This window comes from Oreochromis aureus, linkage group 15 (assembly GCF_013358895.1).
Source record: "Oreochromis aureus strain Israel breed Guangdong linkage group 15, ZZ_aureus, whole genome shotgun sequence".
Lineage (NCBI taxonomy): Eukaryota > Metazoa > Chordata > Actinopteri > Cichliformes > Cichlidae > Oreochromis > Oreochromis aureus.
In genome coordinates, this window is record NC_052956.1 from 24,364,301 (window position 1) to 24,380,590 (window position 16,290).

A 16,290-nucleotide genomic window follows, 5' to 3' on the forward strand; every position below is an offset into this window, starting at 1 on the left:
TTGCAAAACCCTCAGAACTTCTACATGTCAGTCGCGATAATTCAATTCAGTCATAGCGCTGAATGAAGCTTCTGACCTTCATTACACGGATTGCCAACTCTTTAACGCACACAGCAATGTGTAAAAATCATAAAAAACAACTTTAGTTAATCATTTTATCCCAGCAGCAGTCTGCAGATGGACAAATGTGCTGCTTTCAGGGATTTTTGGATGTTTGCAGCCCAGTTACCAAATCTGATCTCCTCAGCACTCGTCTCTGTGCGGATGCACAGCTGCTAGCTTTCAGAGGAAGGTGCAGGTTCAGGCGGTACATCCCACCTAAACCAGCCAATTATGGACTGAAGGTCTGATGTGACCCTCACGCTAAAACTGTGCAACCTCCTATCCCACATGGTCATGTAACCCCTGAAATTTGAAGTAAAAGCACTTTGTGATGCTTTCTTTAGTCACTTATCAGAAAGCAGATCAACATCCAGAGTAGCAGTGTGATACATCACATGATAGTGATGTTCACTGGAGAAAAACAGACTTTGGCTTTAACAATGAAGTTTGAAGTTTGTTTTTATCCCTGAACGTGTAACGTGGACATCCTGTCCTTGTGAAGCTTTGAGGGCTCAGAAATGCTGGAAAAATGATTTAAAAGGAGCAATTTTGAACCGACTCCTCATGCATTCTTACGACCTGTGACTGGGAAAATATTGGGATGTGATGTGGAATAACCCGTACCCGGTTTTGCAGTCACATGATGGATGTCAGGTGATTGTGTGTCTGCCTGTCTCTTGAGGTTTTTTCAGTTTGTTTGAATAAAAGTGATGATGTGTTTCCCTCTGTCTCCCGCAGACCCAGCTGAATATTCTCCTGGACAAGCTCCGCAGCACGGTCAGTGTTTGCTCCTCTTTTGTTTTCATGATTGATGTTGCGCCTGTCCGTACATCTCGCAGCCCCCACCTCCCCTCCCCCTCGCGCCGTGCATCACGTCCTGAGCCCGATATGATGAATGTCATGAATTTGTGATGCAGGTTGTGGATCATGCTGTTGGTGTAATAACTTGTTTCATCTTCTCCGCTCTGGTTTCTTTACCCCCCTCCTCCTCCTCCTCCTCCAGGGCTCCAGTTTTATTCGCTGCATTAAGCCGAACCTGAAGATGGTCAGTCACCAGTTTGAAGGAGCTCAGATCCTCTCCCAGCTGCAGTGCTCTGGTCAGTGTTTCCTGCACACTCTGATTTTAATGTTTGCACCTGGAAGGAAGTGAGGTCATTTCACTTCTAACATCACTTCCTGTCTATTCTGTCTTTTTGAAAAAGCAAAACATGTCAGGGCCTCGTGGTTCTGGCATATGAACACTTTTAATGGATTTAACAGTCTCCTCAAGACACTTTGTATTGTAAGGTAAGACTCTACAATAATAGAAAGGAAACCCCAAGAATCAGATGACCCGCTATGAACAAGCACTTGGCAACAGTGGGGAGGAAAAACTCCCTTTTAACAGGAAGAAACCTCCGACAGATCCAGGCTCGTGGAGGGTGGCCATCTGCAGTGAGGGAGGAAGATGTGACAAAGACATGCTGTGGATGAGAGACAGAGATGAATAATAGCTAATGAAGCTTAACTAAGGGAGGATTCAGGGTCACCTGATCCAGCCCAAACTATATGTTTTAGTTTTTAAGCCTAACCTCAAAAGTAGAGATAGTGTCTGTCTCCTGAATCAAAACTGGAGCCTGGTTCCACAGAACAGGGGCCTGAAAACTGTGCAGTTCATAAATGGCAGCACATTATTACAATGGTTATGGTTTTTGGACAGTTTTCTTTCTTCACCAACAAAAACCTCACAGTACAAGTGTCACATTAGCTCTCTGTTAGTAAAAGTTGTTGATGTTCTGGCACTGTTTGTGCACATAAACTGTGCCTCAAACAGCAGTGCGTAGGTCTGACATCCAAAGACGGCTGATTGTTTACTTATTAAAAAAAAATCTGTCCTTATTTTCTGTCCACAGCTGTTGATAAGAACAAACTTCTGTGTGACTATTTTACAATCTCCCCTTCAGCGCGTTTCACACATCTGTTATCAGTACATCCTTTTTGTCCTATTTAAATGACAAAAAACATGCAGTGCCTTTACAGGAGACACCGAGACTGCAAATAAGAACAAAATGTCACGAAATCTCCGAAAAACACGGAAAAATGTAACCAGAGAGAGAGGGCGAGACAAAAAGGAGGCAGTGACTCATCGTCATTTACAACAAACAAGGCTGTTTTTCAGACGAGCCTGCGGGAAAATAACAAGGGTTCAACGGTGTGAGAGCAAGGTTTGTGAATTATTTAAAAAATGAGTTTAAAAGTTGGACAGAAGGAAAACAAAGTGAGTTTAAAAAGTGACAAAACAGCTGAAGGTGAGCTTTCTGTCTTTATCTCCACAATGAAGCTTTCGCACTGTCTTGTGCTTATTAGCTTATTATCGACACTTAGTTCAAAATCTGCATCTCTGGTCGTTTGGGGGGTGCAGATGTTTATAGGCTGTTAGTAAAAAACGAGGAGATATCTCGCTGCTGTCAAATTAAAAAATGATGCAATTTTTCCTGAAGATGGTCGTTTAAAAAAAAAAGTGTGATGTGTTTTCTGTGAGTGATGCTGGTTTTTTATTGGACATCTGTAAAGGAACTGGCTTCATTAATAACACACACAAAAAAATGAGAGCTTCCAAATGAAAACGAGTGCAACAAAGTGCTTGTTTATGCCAATGATCTTGTTTTCCTAATTGTTAGAGCTCATCGCTCGTAGTTCAAATTAAACTGTGATTAATTGCCCGACACCCATTTGAAGCCACACAGTAAATCAGCCTCCACGGCGGCACTGCGAGAAGAGAAATTGCGACAGATGTGTTTCGTTAAAAGATTTATATTTTTAAAAAAGGTGTTAAAAAGGATTTCAGGTTTTTGATGCAGCTTTGATTTGATAACTCATGAAAAGTGCAAATAACAGGATTTACTAAAGCACGAGAACAAAAGTTGATTTTAAATTGATTCTTTTAATTACTTTTTCTTGCCTTTTTTTTAAGTAAATGTAAATTCTAACCAGTCAGTATTTTAAGCATACCAAGATGGCCTGTATTTCCTGTGGTCCTGCTTGTGACTGTGGCCTTATTCTTAAACATTTTCTTTTTCCCTCTGTGAGATTCACTCCGATCTCTTCCCTCTCCTCGGCTTTAGGTAAAGAAGGTGATGAGTTCAGATTTAATATCCTCAGAGATTCGGTTCATGCTCGCAGAGCTCAGATACCGCGCCCTGCCGAGCTCTTTATCAGTTTTATTGTGCTGAGAATTGAAGTGTTGTTGGTCTGGAGTAGACGTGAGAGACCTCTGTGTACCAGCTCGACACAGTCAGGGCCCAAAATGGGAAGTTCAGCAACAGCCGGGGCAAAAAACCTCCGAAAACAAGATGTAGATTTAATCTGAGCCTGAGACGGGGCAGGGTTGTCTGACCCAAGCTGCCTTGAGCAGAAAGTACAGATAGACTTAGAGGGCTTAAGTAAATCAGTGCCATGTTGAAGTTGTGAAACACCTCGCGAGTTAGACGCAGGATTTGATAACCACGTGTGGTGTTACAGCTGCTGGAGGGGAGACTCACAGATTCAGGGTTTCTTTTCTTCTTCAAACAAAAGCGCGGATCAGCTTTTAATACCTTCATGCCCCCCAAAAGCGCTCCAAGGTGAAAGCCCACACTTCTGAAAATTGCCTCCATGTAGCTGTGAAGGGTTATGTTTCAATTAAAGATGATATCAAATCCCCGAACAGGAAGCCGTGCAGCAATTACAGCTGAAAGCCCGATATGAGTTGTGTTCAGCTCGGGGGCCAGCACTCGACAACTTTCAGCTTTATCTGAATACACAAGAGGGAACTTCTCTTATCACGGGGCAGCGGGCGGAGGAAGTCATTCAGCGGAAGAAAGTGCTTCGCGGTCGATGGGCTGAAGGTAATGATGGGGAAGATTTGAATTTGATCCTCGGGCTCCAGACGGTGTCTTGTGCTGCTGATGGTCACTCATCACCACAGCTTTATTAATCAATGAAAACTAATGAAACAGCATAGACGTGCGTGTAGGCTAAACACAGTAGGAACCTGGGCAGTGTTTCTGTTGCTCTCAGCTAGTGATGCACCTCCAGGGTTCAAATTAAAATAATCCTAAAATGTCTTATTTTGAAACTATATCAGTATCAAAGCTGGATATGGTCGCTGCTGTGCAAATGTCCTCACGCATGTTTTTTCTTTATTTTGGGATGAAGTAATGTAAGCAAAACCATAGACTGTAAACAAAAGATGGACACATCCAATAAAGCAGTATTGAAGCTGCGGCATCAGCAGTTTGGCTCCCGACATTTTTCTGTTGGATGCTGAGATTAATAAAATACTGACATTACACCTACAGAAACTGAAGCACAGACTTTTTGCATGGTTGGACTGTACAATCCAGTCTGTAGAAACCAAAACTGTTTCTTTAACGGGATGGAAACGTGATATTTAATGCTGGAGAGTCGGGGTTTTTTTAACAGTGGCGTCTGTGGGTTTGAACAGATGGGCGTAGCCATTTCAGAAGTGCCTTAAACCTGCATAACCAGCAGAGGGCGACTCCTGTGGTTGGAGAAATATAAATATCAGTATGTACAATAGTGCAAACAGACACAAAGTGGCACAGTGGTAATTCTAACATCAATGCTGTTGGCAAACACAATAACAGGGAATAAATTATAGAGGATAGCATAGTGCTAATCTTCCCATCTGGTAAAGAACAGATGGATGGAGTATGATATCAGAGTGCTGATGTGCATGTGCAGATTTTTAAAGTGTTTTAACTGGTTGAACAGAGAGGAGTCATACAGTCTAACAGCCACAGCTGGAAAGGATCTCCTGCCGTCCTCAGTCCTGCAGCACTGAGCCTTTCACTGCTGCAGTGCCCAATAGGTGAGGCGCACACGGCCTGGATCATCCATGATGCTGAGGAGTGTCTTCAGTGACCTCCTCTTAGACATCTCCACCAGTTCCTCTTCCAGAACTGACACCAGCTTTCCTGATCATTTTCTTGGCATCAGCTGTTTTCGCCCTACTGCTCAAGCACAACTCCACATAAAGACCACACCACAGGGTGATAGAACATAGACAGCGGCTCCTACAGACGTCTGTCATTCTGCACGGTCCAGTGTGCTTTCTGTGTGAAACGTAAACCGAACGGTTCTTACGTGTCAGAGATCGGTCTACCAACCTTCCAATTAGTAGGTTCATATATCTGAACTGCCTGAGCCACAGTGTTCGTCATCCACCTCAAACATCTGTTCCCCTGAGGATGGCAGGGCAGAACGAAGCAGCCTGCTTCCTAAAGTCTGTATAAACTCTAAGTCTTCTTGGTGATGTTCAGCTTGAAATGGCTGAGCTCCACCAACCTGTCAACCTCTGACTTCCAGCACTTCACAGCTTTCTTGTTCTGAGCTCAGAAAACACTTTTCTGACGAGTTTATGGTCTCAGTTCTAGTTTGAACAAAGCATCAAGATAATTTTGTAAATTATTATTATCATTATGATCATTATTAGAGTCAGAAGGGGGAATAGCTAGTCTGTGCTCATTGGCTAACATCTTGTACAGCCCAAGTCCACGAACCAGAGAGCAACATCGCGGTGGCTCTGAATGTGTTTTATGTTCAGTGTGTCATAGCAAATACAACCAAGTCCTCTGGTGCATGCTTCAGTCTTATGCAGTTTGAACACTCTGTTGTCATTTTATTTCTTTATTTTATCTTTTAGCCGTATATTCTGTGTTTGTGCCGTCCTGTGATTTAAACTGTTAACTCATTTCACGTGGCGGTGAGAGTACTTTATGCTGAGGAGGAGGTTGACAAAATCAGTGGAAAACACTCGATGGAGGTCATGAGCTCCAAAGCAACTTAAAGACACTAACAAATACTGCAGAGAGGATGAATGAATGCCAATTAGCAGCATCTGTTTGACATGAAAGAGACCTGAAAATGAGCCCTTTGATAGAAGCTTCCAGAGCAAAATGAGATGACTAACAATGCTTCAAAGAAGGCAAATGATCTCCGTTTACAGGCGGTCTAAATAAACAGATTAATGTAATGTGTCAGAGGGAAGTCGTGGCAGCAAAAGCAGCAGACAGAAAGGGTCACAAAGCTGAATATGCAGTGTCTGATAAAGGATGCTAATTGGCATGCACAGACTGTTTGGACCAAGCTCTTTAAGCAGCCTTTAGCTGCTTTGAATTTTTTCTATTTGGAAGTTCTATTAATGGGTTCAGCCGACGCTCACTTCCATTTTTGTGCCAGTATACCTGAGAGTATTTTGATTTTTACCCATACGTCTAAAAAAATAACAATGCCATCTGTTTCCAAGTTTTGTTTTTCTGGGAAATTATATCGTTCCTGTTTTTCCTGACAGCTGCCGTCAGGTCCGTAAGTACTTGATGACAGATCTTTTGTAGTTTTGCCTCTGTACACCACCACAGAGGATTTCAAATCAAACATTCAAGATGTGACTGAAGTGCAAACTTTCTGCAGCTGTAATTCAAGGTGCTTAACAAACGTACTGCATCATTTTTTTTAGGAATTACACAAGTTTTTATACACAGTACTACATTTTAACTAACTGGCTAGTCTATGCTTTTAATACTTGGATGAAAATCTATTGCAGTCAGTGATTTCCTGAGGTCTAGAACCCGTAGACATCTGGAGATCCTCTGCAGGCCTGTCTCTATTTTCTGTTTAACACTTGCAAAGCTGCTCTGCTGGGTTCAGACTTGGGTTGCTTTTGCAGTTTTTTGGGGTCATTATTCATCTGTTCTGTGAAGCTCTGTCTGATCCTGAACACTTCACAGCTCATCCTGCTGCAGTCAGTCGTTGTAAGCTCTTGAAAGTGATACTCCTTTCTAATCAAGAGTCTCTTGAATTTCCGAGTTTTTCTCTAACCTCTTGTCTCTTACCCATGGAAATAATTCTGCGATCATGTGCTTTAGCTGTCATTTGTGATCTTTCTGGTCTTTAGTTGTTGCTGAGCTGCTCAGAGCATTCATTTTTTTAAAAAATGCATCAGATGGTTGATTTGGTTACTCATAAAGTTTTTGCTCTCTATGATTTTGTGTTTTTTTTTTTGGTTTTTCATCTTTATTATGGCTGCCTTCTTTTCATTTCAGTCTACAAGTTCAAGACTTTGAATGAACTCGAGATCACTTTATCCGCTCAACTTGTCTTGAAATAATGAAAAAACTGTGTTATTGTCCAAGAGCTTATAGAGCTGTCTGTATTACCTACTTACCCCAGGTAGCTGAAATGGTGTTAATTTAAAAACTATCCAGCAAAACAAGAGGAGGAAAATAAGGTGAAGAGGGAAACAAATCAAACCTGTAATGGGTGTTTTCTCATTTTACACAGGTTAGTTGGCATCAATTCATATGCCTACTTATTAGCCTATAATAGTTTTAACCCTGGAAACCTAAGTCCTCATTAACAATCAGGAACACTGAGTCCTAAAACAAAACAAAAGTTTGGTGATAAAAAATTCAGTTTTTAATAAGCATCAGTCATCATGTTGTTTCCTCTTCAGTGTGTTCAGATTTGAGGAGTCCAATGGTGCTGGGGAGGGGTGTAGAGGAAGCTGTGTTGCTGGTTTAAAACGGCGGTTTTAAGTAAGAGACTCATGTTTATAATCGGTTCTTTAGAAGAAAGAAGAGATTATTTCGACTGCTAGATGGATTCATAATGAATCCTAATGTTAGATGATATAAATCTATTATTAGTCAAATTCAGTGAAAAGATGTCCACACTGGTCACAGATTAAATTTTATTCATAGCTGATGCTTTTTTGAGAGTAGGTCACTTTTTAATATGGTCAGATCATCAGAGGTCATCCTCATTCGAGCCCTGCGATGATGCAGCTCGTCTATGAACTCGAGGACCTCCCCTCTGTCACTTCTATTTGCATCAAGCCTCGAGGTCAGTCAGGCTTCCTGGTGTCATTTATCTAATTTGGAAGATGGTCTTGGTCCTCGCTGTGCTCCTGTGTGTGCATAAAGAAGTAAAAATATTGTGTTTTTGTATCGTTGGAACTTCCTCTGTGTTCCAGTAACTTTCTATATTTTTTTTAGCTGCAGCTCCAGAGTTGGGACCTGCATAAGAGAATAATTGAGTGACATTAATCAGTTAAGTCCATGAATGCAGAAACAAAAATGAAAGCAGCAAACAACAAAAATGTATAAACAAGACTTTGGGGGAATTAGAGATCAGCTCTACATGGATGCAAGTGAAGTCCAGACTTTACTGAGCCTGTATGTGATGGAGGAAATAAAAGATTTCACGATGTCAGAAGGAAATATAAAACTCTCTGCTAGTAAACTTCAACCTGCTCCGCACCATCCACCACACAGCAAAGAGAGTGAAGAGGCTGCAATGGGATTACAGATACTGGCTCTTCATCACTTCAGAGCTGCTGTTAGAGGTGCTAGTGTAAACAGGAAGCTCCCAGCAGGGGCTCCCCGGTGGGTTTCTATCTGCAGGTAGTCCTCAGAGCTGTTTGATGTGAAAGCAGGAGGCATAAAAACTGCAGAACTGGGCAGCTCACACTGTGCGCTCATGCCTTTTCTCCTTGGTATCAAGTATTTGTGTAATTAATTTATCTTATATGTGTACAAGTGGAAACCTCGTGTCGAGTCTTTTCGTGTTCCAACAGCAGAAATGTCTTTTCAGACGTCCACTGAGATATTTGGTTTATGATTTACTGGTTTGGAGTAAAATGCTTTAAGCTCATGAGCTAACTCTGAGGGATTTTTTTTTATTGCCTTTCTTGGCTGTGCGGTCAGTGGATCTCTAACTTTTTTGTCTGGTAAAATCATATTTTTCTCTTCTTCTTTTTTTCTGTAGGTATGGTCTCGGTGCTGGACCTGATGCAGGGCGGTTTCCCCTCCCGAGCTCCGTTCCACGAGCTCTACAAGATGTACCAGAAGTACATGCCTCCCAAGCTCACCCGCCTCGACCCGCGGCTCTTCTGCAAGGTCAGCCCTCCACCCCTTGGGTTTGGCCCTGAGCTCTTGAGGTTATCATTTTAACAGAGTTATATCTCCATGTTTATCCCTGCCCTGCATATCTGTGTTGCAGGCTTTGTTCAAAGCTCTGGGGTTGAATGAGAATGACTACAAGTTCGGCCTGACCAGAGTGTTCTTCCGGCCTGGGAAGGTGAGGCTCTATTCCCTGCTCGCTCTGGCTAATATAGGTTTTGTTCTCCTAAAGAAAGACAATAGATCCAAAGGAAAGGAGCATTAGTTGTTTTTTCCTGCCAAGGTGAGATGAGATGAGGTTTTCTAAAGAAGTGTCAGAGCCAGCAGATGTGGTTTTTTATTTCTCCACCAGATGAATAATTCATCACATTTGGGTCAGACGCGTGGCTTCCAGGAGGGACTTATGAAAGTGCACACATTTGCAGCAGAGAGCCTTGAAGCGCTACATGCCGGACAAACTATTAGCCTGACAGTATAGCTGCAGCACAGGGGGATACATAAATACTTAAGTCCTCGCTGGCTGCTTTCTGAAGACGACACCACTCTCCAGTGTAGACACAACATCACATGGTCCCCGTGAATAACTGTTTGCACCTGCGAGCAGCCACCGACAATTGTGGCTTCCAGTTTTAGCAAATGTTAGGTGGCAGAAAAGTAAGTTTTATGTGTCAAAGCTTGAAGCACAGCCTTGGTAAACTTTGCACATCTCAGAGGCAGTGTAGCTCCTAATGTGATGGTGTGAAGCTTCAGACGTCTGAAACCCGGAGGCGGGCGGGGGTTTGGCAGGGCTGCGTGTCACTGCTGTTAGAAATCAAGATTTAGAAAACAAACAATAAGGACACACAGATGTTGAGCAGATAATGCAGGAAATTCAGCAGTTTCTTTCATCGTTCAGAGGCGTTTGGAGGACACGATCACAACAAACGTCAGCTGCACAGTCGTAAAGATGAGCTCCGAAGCCTTATAAATCCAGAGCAGTTAAGGTTAGAGAGCATTAAAGCGTGGGAGATATCCTTGACTTCTAAAACATTTATGAATGGAGTAGAGAAAACTCGAGCTAGAATAACCGTACACCTCCGGTCTTCTGGCTGCTTTTTAGTAAGATACGAAACACACTTAACAGAAAAATAAACCTGCTTTTAAGACTGAAGGACAAGGATTCAAGGCGATGATGATGATGATGTGTTATTTGTTTGGGATTATTTTCAGCGGAGGAATAAGCCTAGTATTTGATAAAGAAGAGGCACACTGCCCAGTAAAATGGCTAAAAGGACAAACGAGGTTTATCCAGGTAAAAATCAAAGACAATCACTGGTCTGATCACGTGTTTCTCATCTCTGTCCAGTTTGCAGAGTTTGACCAGATCATGAAGTCGGACCCAGACCATCTGGCCGAGCTGGTGAAGAAGGTCAACAAGTGGCTCATCCACAGCCGCTGGAAGAAGGTCCAGTGGTGCGCTCTGTCCGTTATCAAACGTACGCAACGTCTGCTCTTATATCACGATCCTGAGCTTTAACATGATGATGATCTAACAGTGTTTGAAAATGTGCGGCCATTTAAGATTTTGAAATGTTAGAAAAGCATCCTCAGTATGAATAACTGACTTTATGTTCTCTCAGTGGTCAGACTGTAGCTGATGGAAATGAATAAATAGGCTCACTGAGGTTCTATTGTAACCACCACAAAATCACCTGTGATTTTCTAACTATACATAGAAGCTCCTTTGTTCACAGCAGGTAGCTTTGCTCGTTTGATTTGTTAGGTTTTTACATCGGGTGCCCTCCTGATGCAACGTTCCTCCTCCCGGAATCAAACCAGAGACCTTTGTCTTGCTGAGGCATAGAACACTGCACTGCTGAATTTCATATTAAGGTTTTGCATGTTTTTGCACGTAAACACTGCCCACGTGACATTGACTTAACAGTCATGGTGATAATGTAGGACCCAGTCACACACTCCTACAGACAAGTCTGCAACCGTCGGCAACCACCTGTCGCTAGGAAGAACAGGCAGATGTAGTCTGAATGTCAATGGACTTCAAACACCCTGCAGCTGTTCTCCAAGCTGTAGTGCAGCTGGAAGTGGAGAAGATTCCCCTTCAAAGTAAAGGTTGTGCCTGCTGAAGCCAACATGTGGAAGTTGAAACTTCCAGTAGTTGGCGAGTATTTGCAGACAGACAGGAAAAACTACAGGTAACCATGGCAACGTGGTAGAAACCAAAGAAAGCACCTTCTTTGCAACCGATTGCACCAGATGAGAGAGAGAAACCTCCAGGAACCACCTCCAGCCAATCGGGGTTGTTTTCACCTTCAGTGTGGCGGGAAACTCTTGAGCATGGCGTCACGTGACAAATCGACACAGTGATGTAACTCAGAACTTCATGAGTCGTGAGTCCAGTCATGCCAAACCCCAGAACGAAGGTGGCCACCATCACCCAATGCTTCATGAAGTCCCATTTTAAAGCTTCCGGTCTGGATTTGGGACGTTGTCATCTTGTTCGCTAAGCACTCGCATTGACCACCTCTGTGAGTGTATGCAGAATACTTATCTGCAGTAGAGGCACCTGTTGATCTGTCATCAAAATCCTTCAGGTTTTTTTTTTCATTGAGTAAAAAGATCGATTTTTGTTGCTTAAAGCCGTTTAGGAGACCTTCAGGGACAGCAGCAGCAGGTCAGGTTTGTGCAGATTTGCACAATCACAATAAATCTTGCTCATTTAGCTCGCAGTGTAGTACAGGCAGATATGTTTGGAGCCCCGTCACGCAAACAGGAGGTGCACAGAGCACGGAAAACAAGCTACTGGCTGTTTATGTGCAGCAGAGGCTGCTGTGATAATGTGGGGTTGAGCTCCTGGAGGAGCGGTCCGTCTGTCTGCTAGTTTTTATCACTGCAGCGTTGGTCACTGCCTCTCTGTCTGTGTCCGCCTCCATTTATCCCGCTCTTCTCTGTTTTTGGGTTTCTCTCTCTCTTCTTCTCTGTATCGATCGAGCTTTATTTGCAAAAACTACCCAAGCACATCACCCGTCCCATTAAAAATGGATCCAGGAGGCGTGAGGATGTTTCAGCCGTAACTGTTAGACAATACTTTGACTCCAAGTTCGTGCGCTGCAGCAGCGCCCGGTGTCCTCTGCTCTCTAAATGCAAAGTCATTAATTCATCATCCTGTTATTGACGGTGTAGAAGTTACATATTCTGAGGTCATAACAAGATGAAATGAATTTGGCAGCGAGCAGAGATCTTATCGATCTCTGTCTCTATTTATCTTTCACACTTCATCTCCTCGGGCCTCCCTCGTAACCCCTCCTCTCGCTCTCTCTCGCTTTAATTTTCTCACTTCAATTCAATCCAAACCTTCATTGGGAGGACGGAGAAAAGCGCCGGTGCTGTCACAGACTTGGAGACGGGTGGGTCTGAATCACAAATGATGTTGCTCTGTGAAGAAATCGTGAATTTCTGCAAACAACAGAAGGTAAACTGCATCAGAGCTCGCAGCTTGCCTCAAATTAAATCACTTTGTAGGAATTCAGCGGAACAACGTTTCTTATCAGGACAAAGTCTGTAAACTTATTATGAGTTTTCTATTATTTACTCCTGAACTATGAGACAGAAAAGAAAGCTTCCTGCTGGCTTTGACCAGACCTGTACCTCGCATAGTCTGGACCTAGCTTCTGGATCTACGTCTCCAGGAAGATGACCCTCAGCTCTGCTGATCTGAGGCCTCGGTCTCACATTTCAGGTCTTTTGGATAAAAAAATCTGATGTTTTATACCCAAATAGATAACTTTACTACAATAGATTCAGTTCAGTGTTATTTATATAGCCCTAAATTACAGGAAGGTGCTTTATAGTGTCAGGTCAAGACAATAATACAGAGAAAACCTCAAGAATCAGTCCCTGTGAGCAAGCACTTGGTGACAGTGGCAAAGAAAAACTTCCTTTTCACAGGAAGAAACCTCAAACAGACCCGGGCTCAGGGTGGTTCTGCAAAAGACTGTCAGCTATCCTAGTAAGGAGTAAACCAGCAGTCTGAGAGCAAAGTGCTCTCTCTGGGTGAGCGGGGCTATGAGCTCTTTGAGATGGAGCCTGATTATTTAAGACCTTGATGGCCAGCAGGGGGCGACGACTCTGGCTTGCAGAAATAAGTCAAGTTATTTCGCCTTCTGTAGTTTAATGTTTATTAATGTTTAATGAATAAAACAGGAAGTTCATTTTTTAAATTATGGTCGAACTTAGACTCTTGTAGTGTAGAGGTTTGCACATTTTTCTAACAGGAGGAAACGCAAATCACTTCAGAGTTTCATCGTCCGGTGCAAAAATCTGCCAGATCAAACATGAGTAGATACCTGCTGTGATACTTCTTGGGAATAAGAGCACAAAGCTCCTAAATCACTGTTTATGAGTCCAGTGTTGTGAAGTCGTGATTGATAGGTCGTTAGCCAATGAGGTAATGACTGGTAAACCAACCGCACGTTGGGATTCTGAATGGAAACTGTGGGTCTGCTGCGTTGAGGTCTTTTCTGTCTCAAACATGGAACCCTGGTTTCCTACAGGACACTGAAGTCGGGTTGTTTTGGTCTCGTGGTGCAGACTGTGACCTCGCTGCTTTCAGCTCTGAGGTTAAAGTTCCCGTCTCGTTCTGCTTCTTTTCTTCTGTTTGTCACAGTGAAGAACAAGATCCTGTATCGAACCAGCGCCTGCGTCCAGATGCAGAAGACGGTCCGGATGTGGCTCTGCAGGAAGAAACACAAACCACGGTGGGTTTCCTTCTTTCTCTCCTTCGTTCCTCATTCCTTCTTTTCTTTCCTTGTCTTCGTCCTTCTCTCTCCTCTCATTTTAATCCATTTATTCTTCTTTTGCTCTTTTAATCCCTCGGCTCCTCTCTTTCCTGCTCATGAAGTTTACCCCTCCCCCTTTTCTTCTCCATCTCTACCTCTTCCCTTGTTTTCTTCATCTCCCTCTTCCTCTTTACGCTCACCCACCCCTCATGCTCACCTGTTGCTCCTCATGCTTTCTCTTCACTATCGGCCTCTTTCACGTCCACGGTGTCGCGTTTCCCTCGGAGACGGGCGCTCTGTGATGCTTCAGCTCTGCTTATTACCACCAATCTCTCGCCGATAAACAACCTGCCGCTCCACGCTGCGTCCCTCGCTGCAGGATGTGCTGGAGTGTGTGATTACAGAGGCCGGGTGGGGGTGCGCTGATGACCGGCGGGAAGAGTTTGGGCACAAATTGAGATTGAGTGAAGCAACATGACAAGGTGACAAGCATGAAATGAGCATCGTCAAAGCAGAGGTGGCACAAAGTCCACGTTTGGCACGTCATAAATATGGTTTCGGTCACGCACTTGAAGCCCGGGCATCCAAGTCCTGAACAAGACTTTACACACCTGCATCCACGAATCATGCTGCACACACCTGATTAAAATATCGAGTAAAGTGGTGACACGTGATTTTCAACCAAAAACCTCTCTTGAGTAAAAAGATGCAGTTTAAGTGTGATTAAAATGAAGAGCTGATCAGATGCAGGCGAGTGTGAGCGTTAAACAGCGCGTCATCAGAGAAACTAATCAAGTGTTGAAGCCCAAACTGTGATTGAGATTATTCTGCGAGTAATTAGCGAGCTCTGCAGCAGAGCTGACGGCGCTTCTCTGACTGCCAGGTGACGAGATTACCGGCATTTAACGGCTGCCCGCTGTTAACGAGCCCCTCGTCGGTGCTCTCTCCCTCTGATGCTTTTCATTACTGAGGCCTTGTGTCTGTGTCGCAGGATCGACGGGTTAGTCAAAGTGCGTAACCTGAAGAAGAGGATGGACCGCTTCAACGAGGTGGTGGGCGGGCTCAAAGAGGGCAAGCAGGAGATGAGCAAACAGGTCCGGGAGCTGGACGCCGCCATCGACACCCTGATAGTCAAAATCAAGGTGGGTGTGGTGCATAGTTTGACCGCGCACTGAAAAAGTGCCATGTTTATGAGAAATGAAATGAGATGTATACAACATTTGTGAGAAAAAAGTTTGCAAATTTGGAACAAAAATAATGGAAATTTATGAAAAAAATTTATATATTTTTTAGATAAATGCTCGCAAATTTTAAAAAAAAAAGTCTTTTATTGAATGATTGAATGTGATTTGAGGAATTTTGTCTGATTATCTCGTTGATTGACAGACACTCAGGCTCTAAAGCGACCCTCTCACTGTCATAATGGTATTTCCTGACTGTAACGATGTCATAAATCCTGAACGTGCCGGTGTGGATTTTTTTTTGTTGTTTAATTTCCATAATTTAGCACACCGTAGCTTCCCTGTCACTTTTCTTCCTGGAGGGAAGTGGTGGAGGCGTGAGGCTGACAGGTGCGAGGCTGACAGGTGTTCACCGCGGTACGTGTCGGGATAAGAGGGACAAACACCGGCGAAGGAAGTCTGACTGAAAGGCTCCCGTCACGTCAGACTCCGCCCCGCGGCTTTGTTGTAGAGTGACTGCCAGTTGGAGGAAAAAGGGGCGCGGTGACAGCAGATGCACATGAATATTCATCATCCTGAGACTCCAACGCGTTTCCCCCCTCTGGTTTACACCACCGCCCCACCCTGTGTTTGTCTCTCAAATGTCAGATCGTGCCCCGATGACAACTGAACACGCTGTGACGGTGAACCGTGAGAATGCCGACGCTCCCGAGGGAGTTTTTGTAGCCCTGGCAGAGACTTAAAGGCAGGCTTCTTCACTCTGTGATCACAGATATCAGATTATGGCCTGCATGACCACCGCCTCAGCACAGAAACATAAACGTGTGTGACATGCTGTAGCTTAGCTACAACTCAATAACAGTATTTAGGATACTTGTAATACTGGGCTGGATGAGTTGGGGTAAAATTCAGTGGAAAAAAATGTAAGTTCGGGAGTTTAATGTCGTATGTTTACACAAAAAAATAGATACTTACAATAAGAAGATGGAAAAGTTACAAAAAAAATAAAAGTGGCAAATTGAGTGAAAAATCTGGATATTTATGAGAAAATACTGGAAAATTAAATGAGAAAAATGTTTCTCATTCAAGTGAGTGATAAAATAATAATAAGCATTAAGTCAGAAGATCAGGAAAAGAAATGTATAAACAGACTCCAGTGTAGTATTTAGCAGGACTGACACCAGGACACCTGTGGAGTTTGGTTTGTCCTTCCTGGGCTGCTCATTATTAGCTATCAAAGACTCCATTAAGAATATAGGTTTTAATTATTCATGCTGTTGTAGCTCCAGG

General features: G+C 43.4%; 1 protein-coding gene across 7 annotated transcripts in view; it reads left to right on the plus strand.

Annotated features, from left to right (window-relative positions):
• Positions 1 to 16,290, plus strand: part of myo6a (myosin VIa) — a 147,433-nt gene that overhangs the window by 85,028 nt on the left and 46,115 nt on the right. For all 7 annotated transcript variants that reach the window (XM_031751531.2, XM_039598786.1, XM_039598788.1 and 4 more), the window contains exons 19-25: positions 841 to 879; positions 1,106 to 1,199; positions 8,911 to 9,041; positions 9,145 to 9,222; positions 10,390 to 10,519; positions 13,708 to 13,798; positions 14,811 to 14,961. In XM_031751531.2, coding sequence (XP_031607391.1) covers positions 841 to 879; positions 1,106 to 1,199; positions 8,911 to 9,041; positions 9,145 to 9,222; positions 10,390 to 10,519; positions 13,708 to 13,798; positions 14,811 to 14,961 — 714 coding nt within the window. The remainder of the gene's footprint in view (positions 1 to 840; positions 880 to 1,105; positions 1,200 to 8,910; positions 9,042 to 9,144; positions 9,223 to 10,389; positions 10,520 to 13,707; positions 13,799 to 14,810; positions 14,962 to 16,290) is intronic.